At 43.0% G+C, this 19,103-nt stretch overlaps 1 protein-coding gene across 2 annotated transcripts in view; it reads left to right on the forward strand.

Annotated features, from left to right (window-relative positions):
- Positions 1-19,103, forward strand: part of MASP1 (MBL associated serine protease 1) — a 68,611-nt gene that overhangs the window by 22,503 nt on the left and 27,005 nt on the right. For both annotated transcript variants that reach the window (XM_056565470.1, XM_056565471.1), the window contains exons 3-5: positions 1,436-1,613; positions 5,929-6,060; positions 8,935-9,131. In XM_056565470.1, coding sequence (XP_056421445.1) covers positions 1,436-1,613; positions 5,929-6,060; positions 8,935-9,131 — 507 coding nt within the window. The remainder of the gene's footprint in view (positions 1-1,435; positions 1,614-5,928; positions 6,061-8,934; positions 9,132-19,103) is intronic.

The raw sequence follows: 19,103 nt of genomic DNA on the forward strand, positions 1-19,103 counted from the left end.
TGATTGCCTCCTTCATGCTGACTACCCTCCTTTCTCATGCTGACTGCCTCCTTCAGGCTGACTACCCTCTTTCTCATGATGACAGCCTCCTTCATGCTGACTACCTTCCTTTCTCATGCTGACTGCCTCCTTCATGCTGACTACCCTTCTTCCTCAAGCTGACTGTTTTCTTCATACTGACTACCCCATTAATGCTGACTACTTTTCTCCCACATGCTGACTGACTTCTTCATGCTGACTATCATTCTTCCCTCTCTTGACTGCCTTCTTTATACTGACTTCCTCCATCATGCCAACTAGCCTTCTTCTGACTGCCTCCTTCATGCTGACTACCTTCCTCCCTCATGCTGACTGCCTACTTCATGCTGACTACCCTCCTCCCTCATGCTGACTGCCTACTTCATGATGACTGCTGCCCTCTTTCATGCTGACTAACTCCCTCATGTTGACTGCCCTTCTCTCTGTTACTTCATTTTAGCAGTTCCATCATTGATTTTTACATTGATTTTGCTGTGTACTGTGAGGCATAGATGCCATATCGTAATAAAATAAAACATACAAAAAATTGGGTGGGAGGGCATTTCAGGAATTAAAAAGAGAAAGCAACTAATGCCATTTTTCATTTGGTTAAAATAGTGTGTTAACTTTATAATATGGGCTCATACAATTGCAGAGATACAAAATATGCATTTCCCTGATCCCAGCCATTGTAGTTGAAGCTCAGCTGTTATTCACACCCAAGTTCTTGCTGGTCACAACTCTTATACTTGAGCAATCACTGTAACATTACTGTAGGCGCACTATGTGAGACCATACATGATGTAGGTACTGTATGTCATTCTGGCTTAAATGGTTCCAAGTGACAAATTATTACATTTTATATTATCTGGCAAAATAAATGTTAGGGATAAGCTAAACTCATTATGTTATCTTGTTATAATAAACCATTCAGAGGGAGTCCAACTTCTGGAACCCCCACCGATCCTGAGAACGGGGACAAAAATGTCCCCAATATGAATTGTGTACACCAAAAGTGTGCGGCCTACCAGTACTCCATTCATTCTCTATAGAGAGTTCAGCGCTTAGCAATATTTAACTGCCCCATAAATGGAGCTATTAATACTCCCACCAGCATATGTTTGGATTGTAAATGTCTGGGTTTGCTTTATGGAATACTACAAAGTGTGTGATGTTCCATAGAGCAGTGTTTAAAAAAAATACTTTACTTACATAGGTGCCTATGTATGTCTATTATCATGGGCACCATCATGTATACCATTATAGGTACAGTATATGTTAAATGTATACATTTGGAATTCCCTTGAGCATGGACAGACATTTCGAGACTCTATGTGAAAAGATATTAACTGTGTTGTTTCCATTGAGTGGAATGAACATAAGATGAATAATGAACTTGCTATGGTTTTTATTCTAGGTGGAAACTGATGAACAGGTATTGTCTGTGTTCTGCGGAAGGGAAAGTACAGATACTGAGCAGGCCCCAGGGCAGCAGGTCATTGTGTCTCCGGGGAACTTTCTGAGTCTTACCTTCAGGTCAGACTTTTCCAATGAAGAACGTTACACAGGATTTGATGCACATTATAGTGCAATTGGTAAGTAAGCCCTGTTTCAGCAATGTCCAACCTATTGCTTTTTTAAAGGGGTACTCCACCCCTAGACATCTTATCCCCTTTCCAAAGGATAGGGGATAAGATGCCTGATCGCAAGGGTCCCACTGCTGGGGCCCACCGCGATCTTGGCTGTGGCACCCCAGACATCCATTGCACGGTGGGAACTTCACTCTGTGCCGGATGACTGGCGATGTGGGCACAGAGTGAAGCTTTAAAGGGGTTCTCTGCCCCTAGACATCTTATCTCCTATCCAAAGGGGATAAGATGTCCCCTGCGATCTCCCTGCTGCACCAGACATTCGTTTAGAGTGTCGGGTGCAGCGCTGGAGGCTTGTGACGTCATGGCCATGCCCAACTTGTGACATCATGGTCACGCCCCCTCAATACAAGTCTATGGGAAGGGGCATGATGTCCGTGACATCACGGCCACCCCCCTCTATGCCGCCAACTCCAGGCTGTGTCATTCAGCCACTATATGGTCTCCTCATGCTGCCGCCAACTACAGGCTGGGTCATTTAGCCACTATATGGTCTCCTCATACTTCCGCTACCTCCAAGCTGTGTCACTGTACCACCATGTGGTCTCCTCATGCTGCTGGCACATTAAATAAAACTTTTTAGGTTCATCTATTTGACATTTTCAATTTAAATGTTATAAAATATCTTTAATCTTTTCATTTGGGAGGCCTTATGGTCTCGTCAGGCTTTTGCCACCTCCACGCTGTGTCATTCAGCCACTATATGGTCTCCTCATACTGATGCCACCTCCAGACTCTGTGATTGTGCTGCTCTGCGGCAGTGATTCTAATAGTGATGCCTCTAATCTGCATGTCATATTGAATAACAGTATTATTTCACTAACCCAGCACACACCATATGCGTGTTACACCAAGGCAAAGTGTTCTACACCCCTAGAGGCTCTCTACAGGCCAGAAATAGCTGTTTTTAATACAGATTCGCCACGGATAAATACGGACTTAACCAAATCGTCCGAATCGCATTTTTCAAAAATTCACTCATCTCTAATTATAATTATATAAAAAGGCAACTTTTTCTACCTCTTTTTTAGCAGTTTCTTTTTATCTTTTGATATAATTTTTTTTGGTATAAACTCAGCTTAAAGCATACCCGTCAGATCACTCAAAAAAACAAAACTGTTATATGGTGCTCAGCATCTCATCCTGATCATATACATGTACTTTTTTTATGTGTCTATGACCTACATTTCTCTCAGAATTAGCTTTATTTCTGAAATACCTTAATTTTGTCCACCAGAAGCAGGGGGGCGGGTACTCACTGTGATAACCACTCCCCCTCCTCCCCCTCCCTCTCCTCAGTCCAGTGCTTCCCAACCAGGGTGCCTCCAGCTGTTGCAAAACTACAGCTCCCAGAATGCCCACACATCATTTGGCTGTGCAGGCATGCTGGGATTTTTAGTTTTGCAACAGCTGGAGGCATATGATTGTAGTCCCCCTTTATTACACACACACATACACACACTGGCTTCTTATATTCTTACACATACACATTAGATAGACACACTGATATACACACATACACATATATCCACACACACATACATGCAGGGACACTTACTTTTTCGTCTGCAATGCAATGTGTTTCTGCCTCTCTCACACAGCAGACATCAGTGAGAGCCCGGCATCAGTCTTCCTGACCCTCCCACCCTCCCCTTCTCTTCACATGAGTCTGCAGTGTGTACAGCCCCTCCCCCTCCAACATCCAGGATGGAGCAGTGTACACAGAAGGACTGAATGCATTCCAGAAGGCAGGGGGGCAGTTGTTTGACTGGCTTTTTCAGTATGAAATACTGAAAATGTTCTAATGAAAGCAATTGCAAGACCTATTGGTTTTGCATGCTTTGTAACATATCAAAAGTTTTTATATCTGACAGTGCCTATTTAATGCTGGGTTCTCATGTAGATGAGATAGATAGAGGCTGAAATAATAGCATATTTAGCCTCAATACCAGTGCCCATTGACAATCAAACAGCTTGTTGCCGAAATCAGTTAAAAAACCTTGACCACATCTCAACTGCAACATGTGAACAAAGCCTAACTCCCAACATTTAATATAAATAAATTCTGATTTCCCCTTTCCCGCTCTATGACATATAGTTACATCATGGACGGGAATAAATGAACATGAAATTAGGCATACTTACATCATGTCGTGTTAAATGTCTTTGAAGATAGAGAGAAATGGCTGCTATATGCAGCCAGGGCTCACCTCTAAAGCCGGGGAGCAGCAATCATGCTAATACCTTGCATTAACCTTTTAGATCTTGCAATAAAGTTGATCCCAGGATCTAAAATGCAAAAGTTCTGGTGCCAATGGTTTCAGGGGAGCTGATCGAGACCACAGAGTAATCATGTGGTCCCTCTCAGCTTGATGAAGCCAGAGGGCCCCAACCTGCCGCCTTGCTTTCCGATTGGAATATAGCCAGCCTCAGCATTTTATGGCATACTATTGAAGAGTGTTAGAAATTGGAAGGTAAATAGATAAATAGTGAAAAAATAGAAAAAAATATTTAAAATGTGAATAAGCCAACCCCATACACAGTTTAAATCACCCCCCTTTTCCTATAAATAAATAAAAAACGATGTAAAGAAAAATAAATATAATATTGTTTTTTTAGTTGATTATTAATTGGAGGCTGTATTAATTGTTACATAGATGCTTAATTACATTTGTTTTAGTAACATTTGATTGTGATCCCTAAAACCAGGGATCTGAGCTTATTGTTATTTGTGTTATTTGATAGTACTTCCAATTGTTAATACCCTTCTGAAGACAGGACACAAACACTTTGGTGTGTGGGAGTCTGCCATTTTCCACCTCCCAGTACTTCCTTATTTTATAGTAAACACATTAGGATATCCCCCAACATTACAATATTCCATGTCACTGGTGCAAATCAGGGATGTTAAAATACTATGACGGATTCATTAATTCATCAACCTTACACAAAGAAACATATGGAACCAATTAGAAATGGAGGGAAATAGACAAAAGGTTGTAGGGAAATTATGATTAACCATGCCTATACTATATATATATATATATATATATATATATATATATATATAGATATATATAGATATATATATATATATATATATATAATATAAATGCATTTATTTATTTGTGTGTTTATATATATATATATATATATATATATATATATATATATATATATATATATATATATATAATTTATTTATTTATTTTCCCAACTAACCATATAACATTTCAACTATTAATGATATTGTTTTAGCTTCCTTTATTTTATAAAAGTCAGCTTCATTTCTCTTGATTTAGTTTAAATATTGTTAATTTATTATTCTTTATAATCATGGCTTCTACAGAATTAACATATTTTATTTGCAAATGTATTTTCAGTAAACATATTCTTTACAAAGAAAGAATTCAAAGCTGGAATAACCAATTCCCTGTAAGATTATTATCCCTGGTATATTCACATGTTGCAGATTTGTTACAGAAATCCCTGTGACAAAAAATCAGTCTTATTTATCTGAATTGGCTTGTTTTGGTGACAAACTCATGGAGTTATGCAAACCTTATTAAATAAATGAAGAGTCACAGAAATTCAGGTTAAGCAGGAAAGAAGCACTAAGTACAGAAACATAGGGCCTCATTTACTAAGTTGAAAAGTGTCTGAGACATGTCTACGCCAGTCTGTGCCAGTGTGCGACAGTGTGCGCCTAGAAAATCTGACAAACCCGACATTGCACTGTGAAAAGCCGAAAAGGAGGCATGGTCTGCCGCAAATGGGGCGTGGTCAGTCCAAAAGGGGCGTGGTTTCACAACCCTACCAATTTACTATTGAATTCACAGAAAATCCTGTGGGTAAATGGCTGGAAATATCGACCTAGAAAAAGCTGGTCAGAAAATGTTCCCGACTTTTCCCAATAGTAAATAGAGAGGAATCCTGCAAGTCTGAAACAACTTTTCCCACTAGTAAAAACCCGACACTCTTAGTAAATGAGGCCCATAATGTAGTAACAAAGAGCAGTTATAACATTACATTCTTAAAAATGTCAGTCCTTTGTTGAATCTGCTTTGTGGACAGTCAGACAGAAGTCCCTGTCTGTTAACACTTGCTATGTCATATTGCTACTTTAAATCAAGCATAAAGGTTTTGTTTGAATCTATGAATCAAAAAAGCAAAACGTATATATTATCAGTGAGCTTGAACTACTATCTTTATGACTATGTTTGCACAGGTGGTAACATCTTTTTCTGATGTCTGTTCTCAGATGTGGATGAATGTGCAGAAAAGAACGATGAAGACATGGTCTGCGACCATCATTGTCATAACTATATTGGTGGATTCTACTGTTCATGCAGATTTGGTTACCTTCTTCACTCAGATAACAGGACCTGCAAAGGTTTTACATACTATCATACATATTTTCGTGTTCTTTTCAATGCTTTATCACAATTGGGGGAGATAAATAAAACTGTATGTTCCAAAAATATGTTGCAATATGCACCAAAAATTGGCAAAATTAACTTTTTGCCACATTTTTTATGTGTTTAAGACGCTTTTGTGGTTCACTAAATAAGGGGGTGTTGCTTAGCTGAAAGTGGGTGTGGCTTCAGCAGGTAAGTGCGTCACTTAAGGTTATGTTCATACGGCAGAATATCCGCAATGCCGCACAAATTCTATTCAGCAAAGCTTGCTGAATGGAATTGAGGAATTTCGTCAGAATTCTGTGTTCTCTTAACACAGAACTCTTCCGAAAATCAAGCCCCATTGAGTTCAGTGGGATTCTGCCTGCAATTGCGCAAAATTTAAAGACAGAAAGTTCCTCTGTGTGAATGGGATAACGGAATTCCATTAAACATAATGGGCTTTAAAATTCAGCAAAATTAACAGCGGAATTCTCACACGGAATTCCACGTGGAAATTCCACTCTGTGAACATGGTCTAAGGACATGTTTTTGCAATGGAATTTCCATGCGGAATTGTGCGACTTTTTGCTAAAGGGATTTTTACTAAACTGACTTAGGTACACACATTTGCTTTTTTACTTTGCAGTGGTAAAAGATTTATGAAGTGCGACTATTCTCAAAAAGTTGCAGATTTGTCGCAATGCCTTCAATTACACCACAAACATACACGAGCCCAGACCTGGCTTACAAAACTGGCTGTAGACAGTTTTGAAAAGAAAAAACAGTGAAAAAAGTCTCAGAAAAGTCACAGAGAAGGAGCCATAGAAAATGGTGTTGTGAAATGAAATTTCACAAAAATGTGTACTAGCACCATAGTTATCACAGGCCTTGCTCCATTTAATACATTTGGTGCATGTACACTCCAACTGCACCATCAAAACCTGTGTATAACATCAATGAACCTACACTGGCTTTGATAAATCTCCCATTACTGTGTATATATTAGTGGAACGGGACTAAAAGGAGGAGCTGAGAGATTCAGTTAGGCTCTGTGGAAGACGGGTGGAGACCAAGAATACTGCTAAAACGTATGGCACGTATATTTGATAATGATGAGTACTAGCAAATGAGAATATGATATAAACGGACTATCTATGGAAAAAATGTATGGAAGAACTTCCAAGTCTAAAAGTGACAATATACAGATTGAAATAGTGACAACTGAAGCTTACTGTTTGTAAAACAAGTTTTTGTATTTTTTGAATTTTGTGCAACTGGATTCAAGTTTTTTTTAAATATTAAGGAATAAAAGATACATTTTAAGGTCAATCAAGTGAAATATCTCAGTGCAATACACAACCTATACATACCCTTCCCGCTCCCATGCTGTGCCAATGCCCGACCCTCATTGTTCTTTCCTTATTCGTGATGATGTATTGTCTCAGCAGGTACTTTCCCTCTCAGCCAATTACTGGTTACAGAGATGTCCAGCTAGACAGTGATTGGCTGAGTTGGAACTTCCATTATCAGGAAGAAGGAGGAAGAGATATGGATGGGGTACTGAGAGCATTGGCAAAGTGGTACATCTAGAGGAGTGCTCCTCAAATAGTGGGGCGCCGTAAAGGGGGGCTCGTTTGACCTCGGCAAATACTGTCATATTGGATGTCTAGATCGGATTATCCGACTTACTCGCAAGCGGCGTCCCACACAGCGTCAGTTGCCTAGCAACTCTAGCTGGATCTTACTTATGGCCCTGGGTTGTCAGTGTGGCTACCTGGGAGAGGCGCCTTGAACTCCGGCGTGGCGCGCTGCTACGTTCAGACGTGAGGTCACGTCACCGGAGTGACGTGACCTCACGTCTAAGTGCAGCAGCCCACCATGTCGGAGTTCACTGTGCCACCTAGCAGTGCGCCCGCCGCCCTGCTCTCTCTCGTACAGGCCTTGCTTGTCCTCAGGTACAGATCCCTGCTTGTCCTCCATGTAAAGAGCCCTGCTTGTTGTCAGTGTACAGAGCCCTGCTTGTTGTCAGTATACAGAGCCCCGCTTGTTGTCAGTGTACAGAGCCCCGCTTGTAGTCAGTGTACAGAGTTCTGCTTGTTGTCAGTGTACAGAGCCCTGCTTGTTGTCAGTGTACAGAGCCCTGCTTGTTGTCAGCGTACAGAGCCCCGCTTGTTGTCAGTGTACAGAGCCCTGCTTGTTGTCAGTGTAAAGAGCCCTGCTTGTTGTCAGTGTACAGAGCCCTGCTTGTTGTCAGTGTACAGAGCCCTGCTTGTTGTCAGTGTACAGAGCCCTGCTTGTTGTCAGTGTACAGAGCCCCGCTTGTTGTCAGTGTACAGAGCCCCGCTTGTTGTCAGTGTACAGAGCCCTGCTTGTTGTCAGTGTACAGAGCACTGCTTGTTGTCAGTGTACAGAGCCCCGCTTGTTGTCAGTGTACAGAGCCCCGCTTGTTGTCAGTGTACAGAGCCCCGCTTGTTGTCAGCGTACAGAGCCCTGCTTGTTGTCAGTGTACAGAGCCCTGCTTGTTGTCAGTGTACAGAGCCCTGCCTGTTGTCAGTGTACAGAGCCCTGCTTGTTGTCAGTGTACAGAGCCTCATATACGTTAATAAGGATACAGTGTTATGCAGAGGTGTACTTATAACAATTTTATAGACAAATGATACTATTTACAGTCGTGCGGGGGGCGCAAAATGTTTTCTTCTTCCTAGGGGGGGGGGGGGGGGGCATGACAGAAAATAATTGAGAAGCACTGGTCTAGAGTCACCTTGACCTTGTTCTTTTGGAATACTGTTATACATCCATATGCCTTTCTTTCAACTATACTGAGAAGCTATAATGATTTCTCTTCCCTACTTACTCTTCATTCACAGTGGAGTGCAGCGATAACTTGTACACACAGAGGAGTGGAATCATTTCCAGTGCCGATTTTCCAAGCCCCTATCCGAAGAGCTCTGACTGTCTGTACAGAATAGAGCTGGAGGAAGGATTTGTTGTCAATCTTCAGTTTGATGACAACTTTGATATTGAAGACCATCCAGAAGTTTTATGTCCATATGATTATGTGAAGGTACAATGGGGGGTATTTATCAAAGGATTTATGTGTCTTTTTTAATGTAACTTTAGCGCAATACTTTGGCGCATCTTCTCCACTGTCATTTTTACAACTTTCTCAAAATCATACGGTCCTGTGTGTGATTTCAACTTTAGTCAGTAATTTATAATTTGCGCCAATCAATCTTTGGCGCAATTTTGGAGCAAATCCATTTTTTGGGCGCAAATCACCGCCAAGAAATTTTGCACTTGGAAAACACACTTAGCAATGTAAGAAAATGTAAAGGCGCCAAAATAAATGAAAAAGGGCTGCTCTATACTATCCTGAGGAACCTTCACCCTCCGTTGAGCCAGCATTGGACATGGCCACACAGGTTCAGGAAAGGTAAGCACTAAAGCAGTGGTCTCCAACCTGCGGACCTCCAGATGTTGCAAAACTACAACTCCCAGCATGCCCGGACAGCCAACGACTGTCCGGACATGCTGGGAATTGCAGTTTTGCGACATCTGGAGGTTCGCAGGTTGAAGACCACTGCACTAGTGCTCACCTTTCCTGAACCTGTGTGGCCATGTCCAATGCTGGCTCAAGTAACCAAAAAAAAAAAATTACTCAAGTTGAAAATAAAACCCATTTCACATGGTGGCTATAAACCCCACAAAAGAAAATAACTCATGTCGCTTGCTGATATACTGCAGGAGGGACTCCAAAATGGCTGCTCTACAGGGTAAAATACGCTGTCCTCTGTGGTGGTGACTTCTGTGTAAAAGGCGCTGTGAACAGCTGATTTCAACATTTGAGCCAAAATCACTAACAACTTGCACCAAATGATAAATTTGGTGCATGTCCACGAAAACCAAAGAGAAAAAAAAAAGGGTAAAAAGAAACTGTCAACAGGCAAAATTGATAAATATGTCTTTACACTGCATACTTCTGACAATTTTCACAATCTGTAAAAGGTTAAACTGACTGCTTAAGGAAATATATACCAAACATCCAAAACATTAAAACCACTGTCAGGCGAAGTGAATAACATTGATCTAGTGGCAATGGTACCTATCAAGGGATGGGATATATAAGGTGGCAAGTAGAGATGTTGTGAATTGTTCGCCGGCGAACAGTTCCCGGCGAATTTAGCATGTTCGCATTCGCATCGCAGGGCGAACATATGTGAAGTTTGATTCGCCCCCTATACTTTAACATTGCGGTAAACTTTGACCCTGTGAGTCATAGTCAGCATACACATTACAGCCAATCAGCAGCAGTCCCTCCCTTCCAGACCCTCCTACCTCTTGCACGGACGCCATTTAACCCTCATTCGGCATGCTGCAGGCTTAGGAAGTGGAGGGTCAGAGAAGCTGCTCCTGCTGTATAGGGAAAGCGATAGCTTGGTTGCTGCTAGGTGGTGTATTCAGGGTCCACTTTACTCCTAAAGCTCTAGTCTAACATCTGCTTTAAGGACAGCACCCAAAAAAGCCATTTTTAGGGCTCAAATATCAGTCCGTGTGTCTTGCAACAGCTGGAGGTACCCTGGTTGGGAGGGAACCGCTGGTTAAAAGGGGTACTCCAGTATAAAACTTAAGTTCCTTCAAGCAACTAACTACTACAGTATTAAAAGGGCTGAAAGATATCAGTCCGTGTGTTTTGCAACAGCTGGAGGCACCCTGGTTGGGGACCACTGCTTAAAAGGGGAAGTCCGCTGGCAAGCTTTTTTTCTTTAAAGCAACTAACTACCGTATTTATCGGGGTATATCACGCGCCGGCCTATAACATGCACCCTCATTTTACCAAGGATATTTGGGTAAAAAACGTTTTTTACCCAAATATCCTTGGTAAAATGAGGGCGCGTGTGTGTGCATGCGTATACCCCGATACACCCCCAGGAAAGGCAGGGGGAGAGGGGCCGTCGCTGGCCGCTTCTCTCCCCCTGCCTTTCCTGGGGTCTAGAGCCCTGCTGCCGGCCCTTCTCTCCCCCTGACTATCGGTGACGGCGCCCCATTGTCGGCGCCGATAGCCAGGGGGAGAGAAGCGGTGCTGGCAATGTGGCAGCGGCGCCGATAGCCAGGGGGAGCGAAGGGGCGTTGCTGTGCACTACGCGGCGCAATGACGAGTGACGTCATTGCGTCTCGCAGCGCATAGCAATGACGCAGGGGACGCACACCGGAGGCCTGAAGCAGCGCGGACCCGACCCCGGCAACAGGTAATTATACAACCGGGGATGGGGGAGGCAACGGGGCAGCGGCAGCGGCAATGGGTGCCGCTGCACCTTCTCTCCCCCTGTTTGTCGGCACCGCTGCCCCATTGCCGGCGCCGCTTCTCTCCCCCTGGCTATCGGCGCCGGCAATGGGGCACCGATAGTCAGGGGGAGAGAACGGGCAGCGGCACCGATAGCCAGGGGGAGAGAAGGGCAGGCAGCAGGGCTCTAGACCCCAGGACAGGCAGGGGCAGAGAAGCCGACAGCGGTGGCGGTCTCTGCACCTGCAAAGCCGCTGCAGTTCATTGATTTAAAGCACCCACTTTAGACTTTAGGCTAAAAATTTTAGCCAAAAAAAGTGTGTGTTATACGATAAATACGGTACTACAGTATTCAAAGGGCTGAAATATATCGGTCCATGTGTTTTGCAACAGCTGGAGGCACCATGGTTGGGGACCACTGCTTAAAAGGGAACCCCGCTGGCAAGCTTTTTTTCTTTAAAGCAACTAACTATTACAGTATTCAAAGGGCTGAAATAGATCAGTCCGTGTGCTTTGTAACAGCTGGAGGCACCCTGGTTGGGGACCACTGCTTAAAAGGGGAACTCCGCTGGCAAGCTTTTTTGGAGAGGTACTCAGTCACAAGGAGTTGACTTTTCTAATTTTCTCAATGATAATGATTTATCCCTTACCTTCACTTGCAACATTTCTTCTGACCAGATTGATTTTTTGGATATTACTCTAACAGGAGATCATGATTCTCAGAGTATACATACTAAGATGTTCCGTAAATCATGTGCTGGTAATAGTCTCCTCCATTCATCTAGTTGCCACCCAGAACATGTCACTCGTAATCTGCCCATAGGAGAATTTGTCAGGGCTAGACGCGCCTCATCGGATCACCTTACTTATACTAACACCTGTTTTGACATTAAAAAACGTCTTCGAGTCAGAGGTTATAAACCACAAATTATTAACAGGGCTGAAAATATAGTGAATTCTAAACCTGCTGACCACTATTTACAGGACAAACAGAATGTTACGTCCAATACACAGGTTTTACCCACATTTACCACACCATTTTCTGAACAATTTCACCAGATTAAGCAAATAATTTACAAGCATTTACCAGTTCTCCACTACGACAAAATTATGTCTAATATTATTCGAGATGGCATCCGAGTAATACCCCGTAGGGCACGATCACTCCACAACATCTTGTCCCCTAGTGAATTTAGCTCCTCACCTAAACAGGACACTTGGCTGACTTGTAAAGTAAGCTATAAATGCAGCCATTCTAGGTGTTCTATATGTCAGTATATGACTAACCAAACTACATTTCATTCATGTACTACTGGGCAGACACATAATATAAAAAGTTTTATCAACTGCCAAACACACCATGTAGTTTATAGTATCACCTGTATACCATGCAATCTACAATACGTGGGTTGCACGAGCAGAAAACTTAAGGTTAGAATTCAAGAACATCTCCATATACCAGACAATAACAAGATTACTAACAGATCCATGTCAGGTTTCACTAAACACATCATTGATAAACATACAGGTACTATTCCACAAATTACTGTGACAGGCTTAGAGAGGGTACGCCCACCATCACGGGGGGGTGACTGGAGTAGGGCTGTGTTCAGACGGGAAGCGTATTGGATTTTAGTTTTGGATACTCGCTTCCCACATGGACTTAATTTCAGACACGACCTGAGTTACATATATTAGAGGTCACTAAGTATACATACCTTTGCTGTGTACTATGTTTCTCCAGGTTATACCATTTGTGCAGTCATATCCATGTCTTGTTTTCCCTCTTGCCGGGTGCTCACCTGATTTTAGAGGGTGACGTCACCTTTCTGAATAGTATATAAGGTATATCTGTTGTCTGTAGCATTGACCATGATTAAGACTTGTTAACAAGTCGAAACGCGTTGGTGCGTTTCGTTTGTGCTTTTACTTCATCCCCCTTTTCTATTTTTGGATTTTAATATGATTCATTAAAGCCTATTTTTTATCCAGTCCTGGGAGCCGGATTTTCCTCATTTTTGCTTCATCCTTATACCTGGGAACACGGCCCTTGCTCATTCCTTGGCTTCCGCTGGAAGGTGTGCTGAGTTCATTGTGATCTGGGTCTGCATGCTGCTTATGGTGAGCTGAACCTTTACCTTACTTTTTTGGACTCTAGACCCCAGGACAGGCAGGGGCAGAGAAGCCGACAGCGGTGGCGGTCTCTGCACCTGCAAAGCCGCTGCAGTTCATTGATTTAAAGCACCCACTTTAGACTTTAGGCTAAAAATTTTAGCCAAAAAAAGTGTGTGTTATACGATAAATACGGTACTACAGTATTCAAAGGGCTGAAATATATCGGTCCATGTGTTTTGCAACAGCTGGAGGCACCATGGTTGGGGACCACTGCTTAAAAGGGAACCCCGCTGGCAAGCTTTTTTTCTTTAAAGCAACTAACTATTACAGTATTCAAAGGGCTGAAATAGATCAGTCCGTGTGCTTTGTAACAGCTGGAGGCACCCTGGTTGGGGACCACTGCTTAAAAGGGGAACTCCGCTGGCAAGCTTTTTTGCTCATTGTCACACTAGTGCAAATCACATTTGGTGTGATAGTTGTGCAAATTAAAAAAATTTGCACAAATGTCACAAATTTTCAAGCCAGGTGTACATGCCTAATTTTTCTGGCCTCTGCTGCTGCACTTTTTCTGGTGCTGCAATTTTTCTGCCCGCTGCTACAGCTGCGGCTGAGACAATACCAAATTTTTCATCCATGTGTACATGCCTAGTTTTTCTGGCCTCTGCTGCAGCACTTGTTATGGTGCTGCAATTTTTCTGGCCGCTGCTACAGCTGCGGCTGCAACAATACCAAATTTTTCATCCATGTGTACATGCCTAATTTTTCTGGCCTCTGCTGCCGAAATTGTTATGGTGCTGCAATTTTTCTGGCCGCTGCTACAGCTGTGGCTGCGACAATACCCAATTTTTCATCCATTTGTACATGCCTAATTTTTCTGGTACTCTCTGCTGACATCTCTGTCCATTTTAGCAACCGTGGATATTAGATGTATGCTAAGGGAAGCATGGTGGCTCAGAGGTTAGCACTGCTGACTTACAGCGCTGGGGCCTTAGGTTCAAATCCCACTATGTGCTGCCTAATATGGGGGAATCTTATGTGCTGCCTAAAGGGGAGCTCTAACTATATGCTGCCTAACATGGGGGAATCTATGTGGGGGCTAAAGCACGTTATTCCAAACCATTTAGGAATGTTAGGTGATTTATGCCCTTTATGGATTAAAACCAGACTCTGCATCAACTACGTAATTTGCCATGGATCCCACTCCGGCATGCCACAGTCCAGGTGTTAGTCCCCTTGAAACAATGTTTAAATCACTATTGTGGCCAGAAAGAGTCCCTGTGGGTTTTAAATTTTGCCTGCCCATTGAAGTCAATGGCGGTTCGCCGGTCCGCGAACTTTTGCGGAAGTTCGCGTTCGCGGTTCGCGAACCGAAAATTTTATGTTCGCGGCATCACTAGTGGCAAGTGAACAGTCAGTTTGTAAAGATGATGTGCTACAAGTAGGAACAACAGGTAAGCATGAGGATGTGAGCAACTTTGACGAAGGCCAAATGATAATGTGCTAGACAACTGGACCAGAACATCTCCAAATTGACAGATCTTCTTGGGATTTCTTTCCTGGTGGCACTGGTCAGAACCTAACAAAAAAAGCATTATTGATGGGTGAACTGGCAGCAGGTTCATGGGTGCCCAAGTCTCTTTGATGTGTCTTGGGAGTCTATCTGGCCATGATACTGTAGAAAGGTGTCAGAACACACAGTGCATATCAGCTTGCTGATACCAATCGTGCCCATACCAATCCCTGTCAATCCCCAAATGGGCCTTCAAATTTGATAAATAGAAATCATGCTGACCCATAGAATACATATACCATATGGTAATCTGTTGAAAAAAAATGATTGCCCCACAAAATTGTACAATTGCAATTTTTCACATTTTACACTACAAATATTTTTTTTTTTACCAGTAAAAGGTACAACCTGCCCTGCATAAAATAAACCCTAATTCAACTTTGGCAGTGGAAAAATAAGTAAAAATAAAGAAAGTTATGGGTTTAAGAAGGTGAGAAGGAAATCTAAACTAAAAATTCAGGAAAATTCAGGTGTTAACTATCATATAATGTCAGTTGTATTTTGTAGTGTTTATTTATGTGCCAATGCATTTGTTTGGAGGGATTGTCTGGAGTTAGACTAATATAGCATAAACCGTCTGGGAATAGAGTAATAGAGGATATTATATATCTAAACTTTTCTAAGGCATTTAATACTGTTCCACACAAAAATGGGTTAGTAACTGGCTTAGTGATAGGAAGTAGGGGATGGGTATTGATGGAACTTACTCTGGTTGGGGGACAGTTACAAGTGGGGAACTGCAGGGGTCAGTACTGGGTCCACTTCTTTTCAATATCTTCATTAATGACCTTGTAAAATTTACAGATGACACTAAACTAGCTAGGGTGATCACCATTATTATTACAGAGGGATCTGGGGAAGCTCAAGGCTTGGACACAGACATGGCAAAAATTGAATGTGAATAAATGTAAAGTTATGCACTTGGGTCATAAAAACAACATGTACAATATGTGGTAAATAATAAAACATTAGAAAAAACGTATACTGAAAAGGACTTGTAAAGGATAATGGTAAACAGAATTTTTGAAAAATTTAATTCGGCCGATATGGTTATTTCTGGCTAGTGTTGAGCGGCATAGGCCATATTTGAATTTGCGATATTTCGCGAATATATGGCCGAATATTCCTCATATATTCGCTAAATTCGCATATTCGTAATATTCACGTTTTTATTTTCGCATATGCGAAAATTAACATAAGAGAAAATTAGCATATGCGAAAAAGTAGCATATGCAAAAATTTGCATAAGCGGCAATTCGCATATGCAAAAATTCGTACGCCAGTCTCACACAGTAGTATTAGAGCCTTCTTTACACCACACAAGCTGGAAGCAGAGAGGGATGATCACTGTGATGTGTACTGTGAAAACAAAAAAAAAGAATATTCGTAATTGCGAATATATAGTGCTATATTCGCGAATATTCGCGAATTCGCGAATATGTGATATTCGCGAATAAAATTTGCATTGCGAATATTCGCGAGCAACACTATTTCTGGCCTACAGAGAGCCTCAATAGGGGTGTAGAACACTTTACTTTGCTGTAACAGTATATTTCACTAACCCAGCATGCACAGTATATGCTGGAGGGGGCAGCAGCAGCATCAGGAGTCCTGAAAGTGACCCGGTGACAGAGTGGTGCGGTGGGTGGCAATACCAGTACCCAGTGACGAAGGTGGGAGAAAAAAGGAGAACTTGGCATCAGATGTGTGGCATCAGGCAGGTGGCAGGATTAGAATAGTAGCTGAGGCAGGTAGGCAGAAGAAAACGGTCTCTTTTGTTATAGTGTTAGTGTGCACAAGTAAGTATTGATGATATGCATTACGTAAAACTTAACTTTTAATAATATGCTTAGGATAAAATATATGGACCCAATTTTTTTTTCCAAAATCAAACAAAAGGAAAGGTGTGCTTTTGTGCCACCTACACCACCAAGTATTGATGTGATGCAAAGACCTCTAAAAGGTTGAAGGGAACAACGTATGGTCCATTGTAACTGATGGGGGGGTAAAAACTTCCCCTGTAAGGCCCTACTTTCGCCCTATTAATTCTCTTCTTGGCAAGTGTTACTCACCCTAAAAAGGGTAGCCCCACACAGGAAACTCTCTCTATTTCCACATAAAACCCCTGGGAAATGGCAGTGTTTTCAAAAATTTTTGTACATATATTATTTCCTAAGAAAAGTTAAGTTTTAGCTAATGCATATCCTCAATACTTATTTCTGGTCTGGAGGCGAGGAATGTTTGGAACTGGGGAGCAGCACCTTTAAAGGGGTACTCCGGTGCTTAGACATCTTATCCCCTATCCAAAGGATAGGGGATCAGATGCCTGATCGCAGGAGTCCCGCCGCTGGGGACGCCCGTGATCATGCACGCGGCACCCCGCGTGACATCACCCCGCGTGACATCACATGGGGGCGGAGGCGTGACATCACACACCGCCCGCCCTGTAGTCGCCGGTAATCAGACCCGGAGCGAACACGCTCCGAGGACTGATTACAAACGGGGCGCCGCGTGCATGATCACGGGCGTCCCCAGCGGCGGGACTCCCGTGATCAGGCATCTTATCCCCTATCCTTTGGATAGGGGATAAGATGTCTAAGCACCGGAGTACCCCTTTAAACATGTTTTGCACTATCCATATTTGTGAAGTGTTGGTGTGGCACCATGGTCAATCTACTCTCATGCATCAGGCATTGGTGGGTGGAAATCCTGGCTGATCCATGCCTGATTCCTCTTCACAAAGGTCAGTCTCTCCACATTTTTCGTGGACAGACGAACTCTGCTTGGGGTTACTATGACCCCCGCCGCACTAAACACACCCTCTGATGGCACACTACTGGCCGGGCAGGACAGCTTTTTAAGGGCAAACTCTGCTAGTTGCAGCCATAAATCAAGTTTGGCTGTCCAGAAGTCCAGCGTATCTTCAAGGTGTGTTGGCATGGTCATGTCAAGGTATGCTACCACCTGCTGGCTAAGGTCCTGCTTCAGGTCTACCTGCTGCTGATGAGTTGCTTCACTATGCGGGTGAAGAAAGCTACTCATCAACGACTGTAGACTGTAGGCTGCTGATGGAGTTGGTATTGCTCCTGCCACCCCCCCTTTCCCCAGCAGCCCGGGTTGTGGAAGATGAGCGCAGAGGGCCTCCCGAATCAGACCTGTGAGAAGATGGACGATGGCGCAGATAGGCATCGGCCAACTGACTACGTAGGATATCTCTGCAGTAGGTCAGTTTGTCCTCCCTCTCAGTGGGTGTGAAAAAGGCCCCCATTTTGTGCCTGTAGCGAGGGTCCAATAAGGTGGAGAGCCAGAACTCATCCCATTGCCAAATGGTGAAAATAAGGCGGTCACTAAGCAAGCAAGTGAGCATGCATCTTGCCATTTGTGCAAGTGATTCGGAGGGACTCCCTGCCTCCATCTCCATTGCATACTGCCACGGTGTGTCTGGGTCCTGTGTATCGCCTTCTTCATAACCCTCTAGCTCCTCTAGCTGCTCCTGCTCATCCTCTCCTGTCAGATGACTAGAAAAACCTCCCATTTGGCGAGACCTAAACTGTGCTCCACTGTGCTCCCACCTTCTCCAGTTCAGCCCCCACACAGGGCTCATGTTGCCGTAAGATGTAAGCACCACATCTCCAGTGCCCTGACCAGTCATTGTTTACAACACGTGTTGTAGTAGATGAAGCAGTGGAATTACATCGTTCATCCCATAATCCTGGCAACTGGCTAATAATGTGGCTTCCTCAAAGGGCCTGAGCAAATGGCAGGTGTCACATAGTGTTGCTCGCGAATATTCGCAATTTGAATTTTATTAGCGAATATCGCATATTCGCGAATTCGCGAATATTCACGAATATAGCGCTATATATTCGTAATTACGAATATTCGTTTTTTTTATTTAAAAAAAAAAAATTTTTTTTCACAGTACACATCACAGTGATCATCCCTCTCTGCTTCCAGCTTATGTGGTGTAAGAAGGCTCTAATACTACTGTGTGAGACCGGTGTGCGAATTTTCGCATATGCGAAATATTGCATATGCTAATTTTCGCATATGCAAATTTTCGCATATGT

This window comes from Hyla sarda, chromosome 3 (genome assembly GCF_029499605.1).
Source record: "Hyla sarda isolate aHylSar1 chromosome 3, aHylSar1.hap1, whole genome shotgun sequence".
Lineage (NCBI taxonomy): Eukaryota > Metazoa > Chordata > Amphibia > Anura > Hylidae > Hyla > Hyla sarda.